The following is a 20,773-nucleotide window of genomic DNA, read 5'->3' on the forward strand; positions in this document are numbered from 1 at the left end:
GTCGGAACCATAACTGATTCCTTAGTAATTACCAATAGACTTCAGCGCACCGTTGAGCATTTTTAGTTAATGATAGTTTTATAGTAGTTATTTCAACCACAAATCATCATGATATCTCATGTACGTCTAGATTTTTTTAGTTTTATGGTAATTGATAAACTAGATTCTAGTAGTAATGGATTTCTACAATTTAATTCTTAATGTTTGTTGATGCTAACTTTGATAATTTGATTGATTTAACAAAACTTCAAGGGTGTTTTATGGTTTGCTCATTTTAACTTAAAATTATTACGTGTATGGATTTTTTTTAAATGACCTAAATATTAGCTAGGCATCAAGACCATAAGGCTGAGGGGTGTGGGGCTTCAGCGGGGGCGCGAGAGCCTCTCCGCTCGCGCCCCCAGGCGCGAGCACCACACCACCGAGGCGCGAGAGGGGCGCGAGAGGGGCGCGAGCGCGGAAAACAAGGCGGGCGCAAGGTGGGTCGCGGGAGAAAGGTGGCGTAAAGGAGCATTGGGAGACGTGACATAGCCGTTGGATCATTTAATTGAGCCGTTGGGCTCATAATTTAATAAAAAAAAAAGTTTTTTCTTCCTATATATAACCAATTTCATATAAATCAATTACCACAACTTCAAAAAAAAACCCAAAATCAACCCATCTTCCCAATTTCTTTTTTAAAAATAATGTCGTCGTACTCGTCTGATTCCGACTCCTCCGAAGAGGATGATTTGCTTCTTCATGTAGGGGGAGTTTTGACCGCAACCGTGGTCAATCTCTTGCAAAATCAAGCCCATCAACCTCGACACCCGAGGGTTAGAGCACCACCTCGTGATCGTGATCGATCGGGTGCTAACGATACTTTGATTAGGCATTATTTTAGCCCTCAACCGGTATATGCGGAGTCGGATTTTCGAACTCGTTTCCGAATGAGCAGGCAATTGTTCATGCGTATAGCAAGTGATTTAGAGGCACGGTATCCCTTTTTTCAACAAAGGGAGGATGCTAGGGGTCTCCCCGGTTTTACCCCTCTTCAAAAATGCACGGATGCTATCCGTCAATTAGCGTACGGCATCTCGTCGGACGCTTTGGATGAGTATTTACAGATGTCGAAAAGGGTTGCACGTGAATCCCTTCATTTTTTCTGCCAAGGTAAAAAACATTAATTTTACTTTTTATTAAATATCAACCAATGTATGACATTAATTTTGTAATGTATATTGTACGTAGGAGTCATATCGACTTACGCTCGGAGATATCTGCGTAAACCTACAATGTATGACATCCAACGCATATATGAGGTGCACGCAGAAAAACATGGTTTTCCTGGGATGCTAGGTAGCATCGATTGTACGCATGTTGGATGGGCTATGTGTCCAACGGCCTGGCGAGGTCAGTTCCACCGTGGTGATCATGAAGGGCCGACCCTTATACTTGAGGCGGCGGTGTCACAGGATCTTTGGTTTTGGCATGCTTTTTTTGGTGTTGCTGGGTCAAATAACGATCTTAATGTTATCGATCAGTCAAATTTGATCAACGACCTTATCGACGGGGTTGAATCACCTCAATCTTTTGTTGCAAATGGAGAACTCTTCAAGTACGGGTACTATCTGGTCGATGGTATTTACAACGAATGGGCTTTGTTAGTTCAAGCTTTTACAGATCCAATCGCCGACAAACGGAAGTATTTTACGAAGAAGCAAGAGTCTGCTAGAAAAGATATTGAAAGAGCTTTTGGAGCTATAAAAAAACAATATTATGTTCTGGCGAACCCGATACGTTATTGGACTCGGGAGAGGATAACGGACGTCGTATACACGTGTCTGATCCTACACAACATGACGTTAGAAGACGAGGGCAAAGCTATCTGCCAAAACTACCAAGGTGACATTCCGCCACAACCATCCACAATCAGTGATCAACAAAAACTTCACAACATAGCAAATATCAAGAGCCGTGAGATACACGGGGAGCTTCGACATGAGTTGGTTGAACATTTGTGGGAGAGGCGACCCGATGATCTTGTATTAGATTAGTGTTATTATTAAGTATTATTGTTTGTTTAATTTTTAGTATGTTTTTTTTGTAATTTGAATTTTAAAAAAAAAGTGTGTTTTTTTTTTAATAATTTATGAGTTTTTTTAATAATACGTTTTTTGAATATATTTATAAAAAAATAAAAAAAAAATCCGCTGGAGCCCCTGCTCGCGCCCCTCCACACCAGGGCCAGGGGCTCCAGCGGGGGCTCCAACACCCATCTTATCCAGTTTCTCTCTCTGCCACACGTCACAATATTATTGGCTGGAGCCCCCACTCGCGCCCCCGTTAGAGCCCCCCACACCCCTCAGCCTAAGAATTAAAGCATTTTAGGGGTATTTACTGTCATGTGGACGTCATTTCAGCGGAGGAATTTTTAGCCAAAAAATATGTAGTGGTCTAAGCCTGTGTCATACACTTTCAATCAATAATTAGAAACTTCTATGATCGTTTTATTCAATTATAAATTTAAAAGGAAACCTAAAAATACTTAATAAAAAACTTAAAATACTTCATTAAAAATACAAACTTAATAAAACATAAAATTATTTCAAATACTTCATTTCAAACTAATCTCTAGTTGAAAACGTTCGCATGTTGAGCCTTCCAAATTAAATGGAGCATTTATAAACAATTTCATTTCAAATGGAATGTCATGGAAGGTTTAAGATGGACTATTTGGTTAAAAGAAAAGGTTTAATCATCTTTTCATTCAATTGTTTTTAAATAAGGCTTTGGCTTTGGTTATTCATATATCCTTTGACTTCTTCACACACCCTTTCAAGTAAGGTTCCATACGATAGTATAGCCCCTGTACAATCATATGTAGGGTGTATGGATAACCAAAGAGTGTACGAATAACATATCCCTTAAATAAATATAAAACATAAAAAGTTACATTTGCTATTTCTAGAAGATATTAATGCAATTAATGCTTGAAACGGTTGTTTGTATTTTCCCATAATAAAATATTAATGGATCATAAATTCGCAATGGCATTTTTTAAAACACGCCACACAAAAATTAAGCCTATTTAACGTCAATATGTATTGGATGTGTGGGCGTGTTCTACTGTGAAACAACTGAATTAACGTCCCATTACGGATGGTCTAAGAACGCTGGACTGGTGTGAATATGGCCATGGGTGTAAGTAAGTGGTTATTTTAACCGCTGTTGAAATGGTTTTGAGTGTGTTTTGATGAATGTTGTGAACCAATCGAGTCATTACGGCATGAACCATTGATTTTTGTCTATCTATATATAGACACGCACACACACAACATAATTAATACATAATATACATTATACATTGCCAACATTAAAAAAATAATTGAGAAGTCGCTACTAAGTCATCCAGCCAGGGTCAAATTTAAACTTGGAATGTTTACAGACCGAGATGAGACAGCTCATAACCAAATCGAATATTGATACCTAGTGAGCTATTTTCGGACAAACTTAGAATGTGATTCTTGTGAACTATTGATAAATAGTTGTCATATATATAAGCAAACCGTATAAGATTGACGGTTCTATTATCATTTGTTTCGACCCCTCCGAAATAGTACGTTTGTAAATGTGATCCTTAAACTAGTAGGACCCCTTAACCCTATCTAAATTGCCATCTTAAATCTTAATCTACCAATATTCACGTGCAACTAATTAAAGTGAGACTTAATTTCCTGTCATTATCCCTCTCTCATGCTAATAAAAGATAGACAACACATACCTGTTCTTTGTCTCTTTACTGCTTGATGCAACTTTTACAAGCTGTAGATTATTAAACAAACAAAGAATTTAAAATCCTCCAACTCATCTCTCAATTCCAAACAGTGGCCACAGAATGTGACTCGTCCATTTGTTTTCTAGCATTGGGAAGAAGGATATGTGCCTATCTGTGTACTGTTTTTGATCTCCTTCTTCATCCTTTTAAAAAAAAAATTAAAACTTTATTACTTTCTCTAATTCTTTCACATCTTTTTCAAAGTTTGAGTTGGATAAGCTGAAAGTACTGATCATGGCTTCAGCAGAAAAACCAATTGCACATCAAAATCAAACGGTCTTGAAGTGCCCGCGATGCGGTTCCTTGAACACCAAGTTTTGCTATTACAACAACTACAATTTGTCACAGCCTAGACATTATTGCAAAGCTTGCAAGAGGTATTGGACAAGGGGTGGCACCTTAAGAAATGTTCCTGTCGGTGGTGGTTGTAGGAAGAACAAGAGAACATTCACAACTCTTGATCATAGTCCAAACCCTAACCCTAATCTTCATCACTCCACACCTTTGAATGAAAACCCTAAATACTTAAGATTCAATGCCAGGGTCTCATCATCAGATCCATTTTCAAATCATCCCAGTGATCATACGATGTCTTCTCTTTTAGCTTCAAATCTTCAGCAACAACCAGCATATCCAGGGTTTGCACCATGTGGGGATGGGGGTGCTTCACATGTGAATGAAGTTCAAATGGAGATACCGAAAAGCCGCACGGATTGGATTAATACTAGTAATTTAGATGGTCAGAATGATAATGATCAAATATTTAAAGCCTTAGAAACATCTGATCCAACTTCTTTTCTATGGACCATATCTGGTGGTGATGGTGGAGAGTGGCATGATCCTACAGCAAGCAATATTTCGGTTCCGTCTAGTTCTTTGATCTAGCCAAAACAACTGGATATATACAGTATACCATCTAAATGTTGGGTGAAACGTACATCTATATGATCTAGTGAGTTTGTTTTTATTTTCTTTTGATTGAAAGTAATGCTGCTCTAAATCTTTATATATCATGTTTTGGTAAGTATTTCTGAAAGCATAAGTTTTGGTCATCATTTCAGAGTTTTTTGTTTGGGTGATTGGTATAGAACAATAGAATAGAGGGTGATCATATGGGTTTGATTTTAGCAATCTTCTTTGCGTTTGGTATGTTTTGCATTTTAAAAATTACGATCATCAATGTATTTATGAGTAGGATCCTTTTAGGTAAAAGTTGTCAAAGTACTTTCGCACGGCTATCTTCCATCGGCTTTTAATTACTTACGGTTACAACAAAATTTTAATAAGTAAAAGAATTATACATTAGTACATCATTCCGCCAGTATTCCGTCAGTAGTTACTTACAGATTACCTAAGTGATTCTATTCATGGGCTATACCAACAAATGCTGATAAAATACTGACAAAACACCGGGACGGGTGATATGTCGCTAACAATGGCGAAGTTTCATTAGGGCCAGGGGTGGCCCCGGCCCCCCCTGTTTTTTTGCGTGGCAGTGTAAATGTATCCGTTTTCCGCCCTTTATACGTAGTGTAAATTTACCCGTTTTTTGTCGATAATTTGAGCCCAACCTGCCCTGTTTTTTTCGTAGTAGTATAAATGTATCCGTTTTTCGCCCAAAAATTTTATACGTAGTGTAAATTAATTACCATTTTTCGCCCGAATTTTGAGTCCGCCCCCCTCGTTTATGATTTTTTTAATGCATTTTGAGTTCGCCCCCCCCCCCCCCCCGACGCTCGCGTCCAAGCTTCGCCACTGGTCGCTAATATAATTTATCGCAAATAGTAGATAACCCATGACAATTTTCTTCCAACAACAGTTTACGGTTGATTACCGTCAGTAACCACCTTTACCGATAGAATTGACAGCCTGTGATACTCTTTTGATTAGTACGTAGTGCGATTCTAAAGATACGTAGCACTTATTTAGACTCCATCAAACTAGTAATGTGGAGCTATTAAAATGCGCATTTCCTGACAAATCATTTTCCTTTTCATGATTATGCCTTCTCTCTTGACAGATATTATGCCATAGTCTGTGTTTACTTGTATAGTATGCGCTTTATCTTTACCTTATAAAGATATCCTAGTATCAAAAACAATTAATAAGCAATTTTAACCTAAAAGGAGTGGCACGTATACTTATAAACAATATATATATGAAGAGTAATTTAATGTTAGTGTACCACCTAATAACTTATATATATGAGTACTTGAATTTATTTTTTTATACTTAATCAGGAACCAATACAACTAGTAAATGATTATGTAATCGTGAATTCTATAAGCATTGTACTTAATTCCTAGTTTCTTTGCTATTACACATTTTAGATTTTTTTAGAAGAGAGATCACACGTTAAGACGTTAAGTGTTCGCTACTTATCCACATATATGTATATCATGTAATTAATTTGGTTGAACTTGAAGTTAGTAGCTTATTTCAGCACTTTACAGTTGGAAATGACAATTGTTTAGGGATAAATCCATTAAGAACATATACTTACACCGTTGATGTACTCATGTACCCATTATAGGAAAAAGAGTGAGCCACGTGAGATTGTGACTTTCATTACAGGAGTATCATATTTCCGTATCTTTCTTGTTTTAGGTGATTAAACTAAAATATAAATTGACTAAAATATTTGATATTGTTTATAGCATTTGTCACGCATGAAAACCTTTGATATTGTTTGTAGCATTCGTCACGCATGAAAACCGACATTGTCTGCTTTACCCAACCAGGAGAGGTCGGCCATCATTCTTTGCTTCCACTCAAGCACAATTTGGGATTTGTCTAAGGTGTTACAGACTCCTCTTGAGATTAATGGCCATATGAGGTTTGCCCCCTCAACGTAAACAGATAGCTCTTATACTATTTGAAACATTCGACCCATTATATTAACAATACTTTTCCATTTTCCGCACGAGGAGCTCACAATTATGTTTATTTATTGTCCGAGTGAAATATTTCCAGAAGGTCACCATCATTAACTTTTCTCACTCAAACATACTTATTGTGAACTTTTCCTTTCATCTCAAGAGTGGTTGGTGATATTAAAGACGAGACATTTTTATGGCCCAATATCTCTTATGCAAACAAAATAAAGCAATTTCACCCTTTCAAACGTTTTAGTGATCATCAAGATTGGAAACCATATTTTTTTGAGTTGAGGGGAACTCCAGTACTCTTTGCCAGTCAAGTTTTATCATCAAGATAACATAACAGAGTATCACCAGCAACACATGCATTATTAACGGACAAAAGCCGTTGGCAATTACCGAATGATCTTCGACGAAAAAAGGTCACACCAGAAAACATAGAAAAATTAAAATAAAGTATGTAGCCTGTAATTTGTTAGTATTAACAGGCTAATCAATAGCCTGTGGTTAAACCGAAAATTACTAATGACAACATGGTCAGCAATCTGTCGGTATACTTATTGGTGATTCCTTAATTAAATTTGTTGGTATTTCTTATTAAGATTATCCGCTAACAAAAATATTGCAGACAGTTAGCATCGGATTTCCGTCAGTAATGACCGCTATTAATAAGGAATCACAGACGGATATGGCCATTGGTAATGGTTCTTTATTTTTATTTTGTAGTGTATAATATGCCATCAATGATCTAATGAGTCCGTTTTAATATTTCTTTTGTATGAAAAAGATTCCGCGCGCTCTAAATCTATATAAATCCTTATTATAATTGGTTTATAATTGGGCATGTTGTTTTGTTCGGGGTTTGAATGTAGCAAACCTCATCACCTCTGGTATATTTTGCGTGTTATAAGTTATAACATATGATCTTCGGATCTACTTATGAGAAGGATATGATCATATACATTTAGGGAAATGGAAATGATATATGCCTTAATTCTTGATTGATAGAGATGCTTCGATTGCTCTAAAGGATAATCAGAGTATCAGACTATAATTATTTGGTGGTATATATGTACGTTACTTTTATCTACTCAAGAGAAACCTACTATTACAAACAACTTGAAAATATTCTTTTTAACAACATTTGGAATACCCCTAAAACTTGAGTGAGCCTACCTAAGACGAGATGTCAACTATCGATACTGATTTTGACGGACTCACTCATGCTAGTTGTAATTTTACATAGATGTGGTTTTATGATAATTAGTTGTAGAAATGAGGAAACTTTCCGCAACAATCATTACTAGAATATTGGGTCATTTTCAAATCATTGGAAACATCTATTTTCACAAATTTTCAACAAAACTGAGTTTGTCGGGAAATTTGTTATGTAAAAACATTTTCTGACAAATAATATCCAAGCATTTTGATACTTTTTTTCATACACATCTCTAACACATATTTTGTATGCAGGTCTCCAACACGTTTCATTTATTATATTTTCCACACACACACACACACATATATATATATATATATATATATAAATTTACTGACATAAACATTCTGATTTTTAACTCTCAAAAGGTTGAGCCAAAGCTTAAAAATGAATGTTGTTTAAATAGCGAAGTAGAAAATTGAGTCATTTGTCTACGTTAAATGAATGTTGTACATGTAAAATTGAATTTTTAGGTTTTAGTGGTCTTTGAAATACAATGATTAGCCATTGGCAATTCAAATTCGCCGTGTTCCTTCATAAGTCTTGAATAGTGCCTTGTTACAAACATGTGTGGTTTCCATGAGTAAACCCCTCAATCCTTCATTGTTTTATCTAGTATCAACTTGTTCCATCTTGTGTGCCTTTTCATGTGCATATACCTACTATTGTTGTTTAAACTATGGGTTTGGATTTTTTTTCCTTAGAGCATCACCGATAGTGAAGTTTTTAGAGGGTGTTTTTGCATGCACACATGGCATATGGCCACCAAAAATGCATTTTCTCCTCTTTCCTCCATCTCCTCTCACAAATCAAGTTTTTAAAGATTCTTCCACAAGTTCTTAAAGATTCCTAACTCACATTATCTCCTTCACTTCATCATCTCTTATTTCCACCTCACATTCTCTCTCTTCTAAAATCAACTAAGAATCTTCTATTGGAAATAGTCAATAGGATATTTCAGAAATATTTGATGTTACCCTTCTATCATATTTCAGATAAAGGTTCTTGTATGTATGGACCAAGTCGTTCTGTTATGCCAGTTTGATGTGTATGGTCTGACATAGTATGATTAGAGTTGACATCCACTTTGAAGGGACACCTATTGGTCATGTTAGACTACTTGGCTAATTTCAATCAAGTTTGACTGTGAAGATCATGTTGGACTAAGACTGATTAAGGTATAGCAACAATTTTAAAGTGTTTAGCTTTCTTCACTATGATGTTGAAGAAACACTAAGTGACCCGGTACAGATTATAGATAATCTGGGGGTTAAGTAATGTTTCCCACGGATGAGGTCTAACTGAGAAGGCTGTTCTTCAGGAGACCTGCAAAACAAACACCGTAAGCTCGTCACTGAGAAGGGGGGAGTTCCTCCTTGTGACCACCCTCCGGCGTGAGAATCAGACTAGGTTGCTCTGAATATAAGTGTATATTAAGAGATTGCTAGATAACTGGATATCAGATGATCTTACCATTCCAAGATATTGGAGTATTTATAGCCGAAGGTAGGTTTCCAAGAAGGTACAGCCGGCTGAATAGTATTCCTGTTCAACCAACAGTGGACTATGCACAGGCCATACTGGTTGGTGGGTAGGTTACGGCCAACAGTAACAAAGTCGGCTGCACTATTCCACCAACTGTAGTTTATGCACGTCCCACTTACTGTGGATTGTACGCAGGCCATGCTGGTTGGTGAATAGGTTACGGCCAACAGTAACACTATTCCACCAACTGTAGGCCGCGCATGCTCCTCAGTAAGGGTTGGTGAGTAGGCAGCGGCTAATAGTGACAAACAGTACTAGAGGGTGCTCATCCTCGCCCTGTTGTCGATGAGCTGTCACCCTGTGATTGGCTCATGGGCTGTTCTGGTCAGATCGTCTGTCCTGTCCATACCTTGGTAGGCATGGTACAAAAGATCTTTCAGAATCAGACTGGCTCATTTAGGCGGGATTGTTCCCGCCTTGCTCATTCTTTCATGTGACTACTGAAGTAGCTAGTGTCTTGTGCGTGTAGCCCTGCTGTCTGCGGGTAGCCTTCCCTGATGGCTTGTATCCGCAACTGCGGGAACAGGCGGGGTACTTCACCATTGGGAGGCTTTCCCTGCTTGTTCAGCTTGTGTACTGCGCGTAAGATCCTATGAGCATGGTGGGTCCTGCGGGAGCAGATGGCCTTTGCGCAGACGTCCCTGTTCAAGGTGAGTCTTGCGGGACCAACTGGTCTCTGCTGGGACCTACCTCTTCAAGTCCCCCCAGTCCAATGTTCTTCTCCTGAATGTTTAATAAAGTGAGGTGAACTTTTGGACTTTAAGCAAGGGGTTTTGAAAAGGGTTTCTAGTTTTAAGGTTCTCCGTGGGGATTCTTCCCGCGGGTTTCCTAATGTCACTAGCAAAAATTCCCGATTTTTTTGCTTGATCTTTGGGTATGATGTGGGTAGGTATGTAACCTTCTCGCAAGTCAGGAGCGTTGAGTCTCACTTGTGTGGATTCTCCTTGAGGTTTTTGTAACATCCCGAAATTTTTATATTGATAAATAAAAGAAAGTTATGTTTAGTGATTTCACGTTTTAGATATTTAATGTCGAGTAAGGAACGGGTCTTGGGCTTAGTTATTTTATGAACTCGGCCTGTCTCGACCCGTAGGAAGCCAACCCGAGCCTAACCAAACCCGTAGTATATAAACGAAAGTTCTTGACACTTCCACCATTTTCACCATCTTCCTTCACTTACACCCACCCAAACACTCTCATTTCTAGAGAGAGAAGCTAGAGAGAGAAAGTTCTCAAATCACAAATCCGAGTCCACAATCTTGTTCCTAATCGTTTTTGGTAAGTCCCTCTCGAAAATCATCCGTTTTCATAACCATTTTCGAGATCAAATCGAGCAAAAACTCCCATTTTCGTAACTTGAGTTTTCGGGTCAAAAACCGCCTTGTTTTGATGTCAAAATGCAAGCTTTTGTGTTTAAAAGTACAAGGAATCGATAGCCCTTTCAATCCCGAGCATTTCCATGTCAAAAACGTCGATTTTGGGTCAAAAATCTGGAAAAATCTGGAAAACCCGTGGGTTTCTCCGTCGCCAGCTTGAAGGAGTCGAATCAGACTCATTCGATCGAACCAGTCGATCGAATCAGTCCATTCGATCGAATGCGTAGATCGAACAAGTCCAGTCGACCGAATAGGGAAGCAACCGAATGGTCTCCAACTCATTCGATCGAATGAGTTATGTATTCGATCGAATGAGTGTTGTATTCGATCGAACGTGTTCCTATTCGATCGAACGTGTTCCTGTTTGATCGAACGTGTTGTATTCGATCGAACGTGTTCCTATTCGATCGAACGTGTTCCTATTCGATCGAACGTGTTCCTATTCGATCGAATCAAGCCAGAACCAAGCTGTTTCCAAGTTCGCCTAAGGTTTAACCTCGCCTGAAGCGAAGTTCGTTTTTAAAATGAATTAAAAACCTAATGGAAAATGTGTTAAGGCAGTTATCGAAAACGAGTAGTAGTAGTTAATTGATATGTGTAAATATTATACAGTTAGCCGAGCCCAGTTAAAGAAAGGAATTACGATCAACGGCGAGCGTAACAGGATCCAGGTGAGTTTCTAGCCCCATTTCCTTGTTATGTTTTCGGGGCTGTGTGCATACTCGATGTGAAGTGTGAATACACTTACCTTAAGTGGTAAGTGTATGCTATAGATGTTATACGAGGTATATATTTTATAAAGCTTGTCGGTACGTGAACGATCTTCGGATATTGCACGTATCGCCAAGGATAGTAAATTCCAAGTGGTTGATAGTGTGTAGGAATGTTATGATGTGACTGGTTTATTACGTAAATACCGAACTGATATGAAGTGTGATGTAGACAAGTAGAGGTAGAGCGTGTTAGAAGTGGCAAGAGTCTAGTAAAGGTGTTAGTGGCATAACGTGAGCACGTGATAGGGAAAGCCTGTACGTGCCGTCGTTATTATGTGTGACTTGCTATTATGTAAATAATGTGCTGATAGGAAGTGGGTTATAGACAAGTAGAAGTATAGTGTGATAGAACTGGATAGGGGTCTAGTAATAGAGTTAGGGGCATAACGTGAGCACGTGGTAGAGTGAGTCTATGCGTGTCTTCGTTATTAAAGTGGCACAAGTGGCATAAGTGGCATAAGTGGCATAAGTGGCATAAAGTGGCACAAGTGGCACAAGTGGCATAAGTGGCATAAAGTGGCATAAGTGGCATAAATTGGCACAAGTGGCATAAGTGGCATAAGTGGCATAAGTGGCATAAAGTGGCACAAGTGGCACAAGTGGCATAAGTGGCATAAAGTGGCATAAGTGGCATAAATTGGCACAAGTGGCATAAAGTGGCATAAGTGGCATCAATGGTTAAGCTATAGGGGTAATTAAGTGGTTAAACAGTGGCATGTTAGACAGTGGACTATGTGTCTTCGGATACGTATATATATTGTATGAAGTGGTTGTATGATAAGTTGCTTAATTAACTAGAACTCACTCAGCGTAGCTGACTTTTAGTATGCACGCAGGTGAGCTGATTATAGAGTTAGCATGAGGATGACACACGGCATGGCTTGAACGGCTGGCATCTGAAGAAAGAAGTAAAGATGTTTTAAATATAAAGTTTTGTGTTATGGTATCAAAGAAAAGATTGAATGATTTGTAACAAATGATTGATGTTTTATATTCCGCGAAAAGTTTTAATAAACTCTGATTTGAAGAACTGTGTTTATGAGTAAATCCGACGCGAAAGTAGGGCTTCCGGTAACGGGGCCTTACAAGTTGGTATCAGAGCATAAGTTCGAGAGATTTAAGCATCCTACATGCTTAGACTCGAACAGAAAATGGGATTTAAGTAAGAAAGGAAAGAAGATGCCAGTTCAAGAATGCCATGTGTCGCTCAAGCAAGATCAGTAAAGGTAAGGTGTATGATTAAATGATATATGTTAATGAGAAAAGAAAGATATGTGAACGTTAGGGATAGGAATAATTGATTGTTTGATTTGACAAACTGCTTATGTAGAACCAGCACAAATGGACTCATAAAGGGAAGTGTATAGGACACGGAAAGTAACGTGATCAGCTAATCACAACTGGCCACTGTTATTACCTGTTAGCCTTACTATCCTTGTACTAGATAGATCCTTGAGTGATGATGTTTGTGTTTTCCCTTTTAGATTACGATGGCTGGAGCTGGAGAATTTGTTGAAACTGGGGGTCGCACTGGGCGTCGTGGCAGGCCTCGTCATGTCCGGCAACCCTCGGTGGAAGAAGCTTCCCACACCGAAGATGAAGGAAGCGCAGCTGGAGGAGACCAGAACAACAACGAAGAAGTTCAACTTAGCCCTGCAGTTCAAGCAGCCATTGTTCAAGCTGTAGTTGCTGCTGTGAAGAACCTGAATCCCGAAGGGTCTGCTGGAAGCCGTGAACGAACTGCTGAAGGGGCGGGTGGTGATGGTAGAAAGGATGGGGGAGGTGAAAGAGGGGCCTCGAGTGGGGATAAGTCTGTGAAAGTCGATGATAGGAGAGGAGGACAAGGTGGGTGCAGCTATAAGTCCTTCAAGGGTTGTGACCCGCCTAAGCTGACTGGTTTAGGTGACGCAATCGCTACTCTCCAGTGGATAACCGCTATGGACAAGGTTATCCGCATTAGCGAATGCCGTCCCGACCAAGCAGTGGGTTATGCCACTCAGTCATTTGAAGATGAGGCCATGTACTGGTGGGAAACGGTCGAACAAAGGAAGACCCGAGAGGAGATTAAGGCCATGAGGTGGGATGACCTTAAGGAGTTAGTGATGAAAAGGTTCTGTGCTGATGCTGAGGTTGAGAAGGCCGAGATGAAATTTCTGAATCTAAAGGCGGACAAGATGACACATCGTGAGTACACCACTGAATTCAACCGCATGTCTAGGTTGGTACCTGACATGGTGACCACCGAGGCGAAACGGATCAAGTGCTACGTTAGAGGACTTCCCCAGAAGGTCCGCATGTTGGTCAGGGCCAACAAACCTGTTACCTTTGAGTCTGCGGTCGAGTTGGCGGAGATGGTCTATGATGATCTGGCGGCGGATGATGTGGAAGTGGGAGATGAGGAAAAAGGGAAGGGAACTAAAAGAGCTGGGGATGTCGTGGAGCGTGCAGGGAGAAAGACACAGAAGATGGCAGGAAGGGAAGCATGTAAGGTGTGCGGGAAGATGCACTTGGGGGAATGCAAGGCTGGTCCAAACCAGTGCTACCGATGTGGGAGGAAGGGGCACATCTCCCGTGAATGCACCGAGGACCAGAAGTGTTACAAGTGTGGTAAGTCGGGTCACATAGCTAGGGAGTGTAGAGAAGCCGTGGCAGTGGGGGAAGGAAGAGGAAACGCGTGAAAGGATGGTCTATTAGCTGCTGAGGAGGTTGCAGGAGAATAAGTGGCATGTCACAGTTGTTTTACGTTTAGTAGTTAAAGAGTGTTTTATGTTACAGTTGAACCTATGTTTGTTTAGCAAGCTTGAATGATTTCCTTTTATGTTATGAAGTACTTGTGACTTCTGGTGCTTTAGTATGAACGATCTATGAATTTAACTTGAATGCATGTTGGTTATAATAAATAGTTGTGTGATGGTAAAGCGTGTAAATATAAGAAGTTTTCCGTTTATAGGGAATAAGTTAGGTTTCGGGGACGAAACCTCTTTAAGGAGGGAAGACTTGTAACATCCCGAAATTTTTATATTGATAAATAAAAGAAAGTTATGTTTAGTGATTTCACGTTTTAGATATTTAATGTCGAGTAAGGAACGGGTCTTGGGCTTAGTTATTTTATGAACTCGGCCTGTCTCGACCCGTAGGAAGCCAACCCGAGCCTAACCAAACCCGTAGTATATAAACGAAAGTTCTTGACACTTCCACCATTTTCACCATCTTCCTTCACTTACACCCACCCAAACACTCTCATTTCTAGAGAGAGAAGCTAGAGAGAGAAAGTTCTCAAATCACAAATCCGAGTCCACAATCTTGTTCCTAATCGTTTTTGGTAAGTCCCTCTCGAAAATCATCCGTTTTCATAACCATTTTCGAGATCAAATCGAGCAAAAACTCCCATTTTCGTAACTTGAGTTTTCGGGTCAAAAACCGCCTTGTTTTGATGTCAAAATGCAAGCTTTTGTGTTTAAAAGTACAAGGAATCGATAGCCCTTTCAATCCCGAGCATTTCCATGTCAAAAACGTCGATTTTGGGTCAAAAATCTGGAAAAATCTGGAAAACCCGTGGGTTTCTCCGTCGCCAGCTTGAAGGAGTCGAATCAGACTCATTCGATCGAACCAGTCGATCGAATCAGTCCATTCGATCGAATGCGTAGATCGAACAAGTCCAGTCGACCGAATAGGGAAGCAACCGAATGGTCTCCAACTCATTCGATCGAATGAGTTATGTATTCGATCGAATGAGTGTTGTATTCGATCGAACGTGTTCCTATTCGATCGAACGTGTTCCTGTTTGATCGAACGTGTTGTATTCGATCGAACGTGTTCCTATTCGATCGAACGTGTTCCTATTCGATCGAACGTGTTCCTATTCGATCGAATCAAGCCAGAACCAAGCTGTTTCCAAGTTCGCCTAAGGTTTAACCTCGCCTGAAGCGAAGTTCGTTTTTAAAATGAATTAAAAACCTAATGAAAATGTGTTAAGGCAGTTATCGAAAACGAGTAGTAGTAGTTAATTGATATGTGTAAATATTATACAGTTAGCCGAGCCCAGTTAAAGAAAGGAATTACGATCAACGGCGAGCGTAACAGGATCCAGGTGAGTTTCTAGCCCCATTTCCTTGTTATGTTTTCGGGGGCTGTGTGCATACTCGATGTGAAGTGTGAATACACTTACCTTAAGTGGTAAGTGTATGCTATAGATGTTATACGAGGTATATATTTTATAAAGCTTGTCGGTACGTGAACGATCTTCGGATATTGCACGTATCGCCAAGGATAGTAAATTCCAAGTGGTTGATAGTGTGTAGGAATGTTATGATGTGACTGGTTTATTACGTAAATACCGAACTGATATGAAGTGTGATGTAGACAAGTAGAGGTAGAGCGTGTTAGAAGTGGCAAGAGTCTAGTAAAGGTGTTAGTGGCATAACGTGAGCACGTGATAGGGAAAGCCTGTACGTGCCGTCGTTATTATGTGTGACTTGCTATTATGTAAATAATGTGCTGATAGGAAGTGGGTTATAGACAAGTAGAAGTATAGTGTGATAGAACTGGATAGGGGTCTAGTAATAGAGTTAGGGGCATAACGTGAGCACGTGGTAGAGTGAGTCTATGCGTGTCTTCGTTATTAAAGTGGCACAAGTGGCATAAGTGGCATAAGTGGCATAAGTGGCATAAAGTGGCACAAGTGGCACAAGTGGCATAAGTGGCATAAAGTGGCATAAGTGGCATAAATTGGCACAAGTGGCATAAGTGCATAAGTGGCATAAAGTGGCACAAGTGGCACAAGTGGCATAAGTGGCATAAAGTGGCATAAGTGGCATAAATTGGCACAAGTGGCATAAAGTGGCATAAGTGCATCAATGGTTAAGCTATAGGGGTAATTAAGTGGTTAAACAGTGGCATGTTAGACAGTGGACTATGTGTCTTCGGATACGTATATATATTGTATGAAGTGGTTGTATGATAAGTTGCTTAATTAACTAGAACTCACTCAGCGTAGCTGACTTTTAGTATGCACGCAGGTGAGCTGATTATAGAGTTAGCATGAGGATGACACACGGCATGGCTTGAACGGCTGGCATCTGAAGAAAGAAGTAAAGATGTTTTAAATATAAAGTTTTGTGTTATGGTATCAAAGAAAAGATTGAATGATTTGTAACAAATGATTGATGTTTTATATTCCGCGAAAAGTTTTAATAAACTCTGATTTGAAGAACTGTGTTTATGAGTAAATCCGACGCGAAAGTAGGGCTTCCGGTAACGGGGCCTTACAGTTTTAGTGGTTTTGAACATAGTGATCAATTATGTTTAAACCACCAATTCCATCCTGGAGCCTCAAACAATGTATTTCTCGACGTTCCCGCTATGCGAGGATGTTATTTCCGTTTCCACAAGCATTGCCCAGAAGATCCTTCCTGGTTTCAATTCCCTGCCGGGCGCTAGGTATGTGAAGGGTTTTGCCTTAACACTGTACCCGCGCTCGTCTTACGGTTACTTTACTTTCAAGGTACTCCTGGCGTCAATTCCCTGCGGGTGCTAGGTACGTGAAGGGTTTTGCCTTAACACTGTATCCGCACCCGTCTTATAGTTACTTTGTTGCCGGGGTATTCTTGGCTTCAATTCCCTGCGGGTGCTAGGTATGTGGAAGGTTTTGCCTTAACACTGTACCCGCATCCGTCTTATGGTTACTTGGTTGCCAAGGTAAGGGGTATTTTCCCGCTTACCTTTGAATCTTTTTGAATTTTGAAATTCGAAAGGTTGGTGAGGATAAGAACAGTCCAAACATCTGAAACGTCGTGTGACGGTTTCTTCTGACTGTGTCAGGACGTGCAGGAAGTTTGGTGACGTGACAGAACATGGTCATTCCAGTTGCTTTTTCAGGCGCGGTGGGCATGATTTTTCGGGCGCGTGGCCGCGAAATTACTGGCACACGTCCTTTCAACAGCTGTTGCCATCTTGCTTTTTGCCACGTGTCATAGTTTCATTGCACCTTTGATTTCTCTCTCCTCCGCATTAAATTCACCGCATTAATTGCGATTACTATATAAAGGGGGAGAGGGTTATTTGCAATTCACACTTTTCACTCTTCTTCTTCTTCTTAGTGATTTCCGGCAAATACTCCCCTTTTTCAGGCAAGCATTTTCCCGAAATCACTCTTCTTTCTGCAATAATGTCCTCTCGTGATGCTGAAGCTATAGCTGACGACAGGGGTACTGCTGGTGAGTGCCAGTGTGCTCTGCCCGGCGATCAGTACCGGTATGTTGTCAGGAAGTTCATGCTCGATCATCTCGAGCCTGAGTTTCCTGAATCCCACCAGACCGTGTACGATGCCCCCAGTGGCAAGATCGGGGTTTATGCTGCATTTTTTGTCTATGGGAATCTAGATTCCATTGACAAAATTTGTTTACCGTGTCCTTGAGAGGCACGGTGTCCATTTGACCGAGCTGCACCCCATGGCGATCGCCAAGATTCGCCATTTTGAGTGGGTGTGCCGGATTTTGGGCATCGAGCCCCATGTGGACCGCCTGATGACCTTCTATACCTGGAGGTGCATCCAAGGGTGGTACACCCTGACGACCCGTATTAAGGGTCTGAAGATTTGCGACACCGAGCGCAGTCTTCGCGCGTGGGAAGCAGGAATTCTTCTACATTTCTGCCCGCGCCATCCCCCTTGCCATGAAGTTTAAAAATGGCCAAGCGATACCGAGCCTTCACGCCCCCAACTACCAGGAGGCGGAATGGTTTTCGAAGATATCCCGGATCCAATCTCCGGTTTACCGGTTTGCGGAGTCCGGGATGGTCATGTTAGGGATGAGCCGGGTGTGGAAAGATGCATCTCTGGTTCCCATCCTCCTCGAATACGGTTTGAACTCTATTCCCTATGGTATGTCTTGTTTTTCTTTTTTGATACAAGTTTGTCTTCTAACTGTTTCTTTTTTTTCAGAGGGAAATGATTTGGAGTCGCTTCTGTTTCCGCGGGAAGCCGACGGTCCCGCGCGGATGGGTACTCGTGCTTTGGACGAGGGCGAGTTGCCCATCCTGGAGCAAACAGCGGATCGGTTTGTGGAGGTCTATCCGCTGGCCACGAGATCCTGAGCCAACGGCGGCCAGGTAAGGCGATATTCCTTCCTCAACCCCTTAATGCTGTACCCGCTGTTGAATTCTTGACCTGTCTTCTTCTGAGGAATCCTCAGATGCTCCTCCATTGGTGCGGAAGAAGAAAGCTGCTGCCGGCGGGAAAGGGAAGGAGAAGGCCTCCACGGCTGGTCCGGTGGTTCTATCTGACTCGGAGTCAGATAGTTAAGAGGTGGCGGGGAAGCCCGGTGGTGAGGAGACCACTGTTCCGGAGGCTACGACCGTTACCTCCGGAGAACCAACGAAGACGACGGTGACCGGGACCAAGAGGCCGGCTCCATCGGGTTCCTCCCCGCCCGTCCGTACGTTCAGGGTCAAGAAAACCGTAAGTACAATCATAATGTCTTTGCAGATTTATTACTTCTTAAATTTAACATTCTTTGTGCAGGCGTGTATGTTGACGCATTCCGGGGTGAAGCGCAGGGGGGTACCTCCCCGCCAATGACGGTAGGCTCGGTCAGCCTTCCTGAGGCGTCGACCCAGGCGCCTGCGTCTGCATCCGTTGGTCCAGTTGCTCATTCATTTGAGCCAACTGTTCCGGTCGAGATGACGTCACCGCCGGCCGTGAGTGCGATTTTTACAGCATCCTTCACGGAGCCGGCGGTTACTGCTGCTGCTGATGAGGCGGCGACCGCGGCGGCGACCCCAACGGTGACCACGGCGGCTGCCACCATGCCCGCGCCACCGGCACCAATGGCCGGACCATCAGGTACGCGCAGGCTTCCCGCCGATCTTTGCCACCTTCCGTCTGCCTGACCTGTTGGATGGATTTCCATTAGGTTCAGGTGATGGGTTTGGCGGTTATCGGCCTGTCATTGACCCTACAGGTGCGTAGGTTCCTTTCTTTTTCCCTTATGTTTTTTATCATCTTTTCCTTACTGCCTTTGTTTCTTTTGCAGTGACGGATTCCAATGAAGTGTATGTTCCGCGATGGAACATACGCCGAGGAACAACCCTTCGCACACCTGTGGAGTGCGTGGACTGGGTTCGCCACGCTGCTCCCCCGGGTGCGTTGGGGGAAGCCATGGTTAGCTACCAGGAGGGTAGGCTAACCAATGAGCTTCGGGTTCTCCAGGCCCGGATGCAGCCGCGCGTCGAGCTGCTTTGTCGTGAAAACGACAAGTTAAAAGCAGCTCGCGCAAAGGAAGTATCTGAAACGCGGGCTCTTCGGGAAGAGAACCAACAGCTGGCGGCAGCTGCCGCCGCCAAGGAGAAGGCCTTCAAGGCCCTCGAGGTTGAAGTTCAGGCGCGACTCTAGGCCCGCTCCAAGGCTGCCCAAGCTGTGAATGAACAGCTTCGCTGGCCAGGGAGACTGCGCGAAACGCAACCGAGAGGGGCTGCCCAGGCTGAAGCCGTTGCTGAGCCTCTGCGTGTGGAGAATGAGGAGCTGAAAGGCAAATTAGAGGCTCTCCAACGCGCTCATGATGCCTTGGCAATGGAAGATGCCAAGAAACTCCAGGAAATCCTGGACCAGAGGGGGGTGCTTGACCAGACCCAGCGGAAGCTTAAGGGCGTCGAAGAGGCTGCCGCAAAGGAAGTTTTACTTGCCAACCTTAACAAGAGCGAAGCCGAACGCGCCCATAACGAAGCTCAAGCTGCCCTCCAATGGCTTCTTCGAGAAGCGTTGCCTCAGGTATGTTTAACTTTGTCTTCACGCTTTTCTTTTGTAAGAAAAGGTTCTAACACTTGTATTTTTTTTTTTTTGTAGGTTGTGCGTCGGGTCTTTTCAGAGACCTCTTACGATGATGCTATGACCGCAGCCCTCAACGCTTCTCACGAGGATGGGGAAAAGGCCGGCTTCCTGCTTGGTCTAGGGTTTGTTGAGAAAGGCGTCCCGCCTTCCAACTTCCCTTTGTTCGATGTGGATACCGAAGCCATTTATGACCAAGCATTGAACCAATACGCCGCCTTCCCGCATCCAGTGGTGGAAAAGGTGGACGAAGTAGCTGTTGCTGATGATGGGTTAGCTGTTCTCAAAGCGTTCCTCGAACCACCCCGTTCTTCTGACGGAGCGGGTCCAAGTGGAAGCGGCC

The 20,773-nt window shown here is 42.0% G+C and overlaps 1 protein-coding gene across 1 annotated transcript; it reads left to right on the plus strand.

Annotated features, from left to right (window-relative positions):
- The first annotated feature begins 4,051 nt into the window (after positions 1-4,051).
- Positions 4,052-4,702, plus strand: LOC143604416 (dof zinc finger protein DOF4.1-like). Its single transcript, XM_077080906.1, has one exon. The coding sequence runs from the start codon at positions 4,052-4,054 to the stop codon at positions 4,700-4,702; it is 651 nt and encodes a 216-aa protein (XP_076937021.1).
- The last annotated feature ends 16,071 nt before the right edge of the window (positions 4,703-20,773 follow it).

The sequence above is a fragment of the Bidens hawaiensis genome, unplaced genomic scaffold (assembly GCF_021521415.1).
Source record: "Bidens hawaiensis isolate Kalapana, Puna unplaced genomic scaffold, B.hawaiensis_p1.1 tig00065082_1, whole genome shotgun sequence".
In the NCBI taxonomy this organism is placed as follows: domain Eukaryota; kingdom Viridiplantae; phylum Streptophyta; class Magnoliopsida; order Asterales; family Asteraceae; genus Bidens; species Bidens hawaiensis.

Excerpts from the sequence above, each read along its gene's own strand:
- LOC143604416 (XM_077080906.1), top strand. The coding sequence starts at position 4,052 with ATGGCTTCAGCAGAAAAACCAATTGCACATCAAAATCAAACGGTCTTG.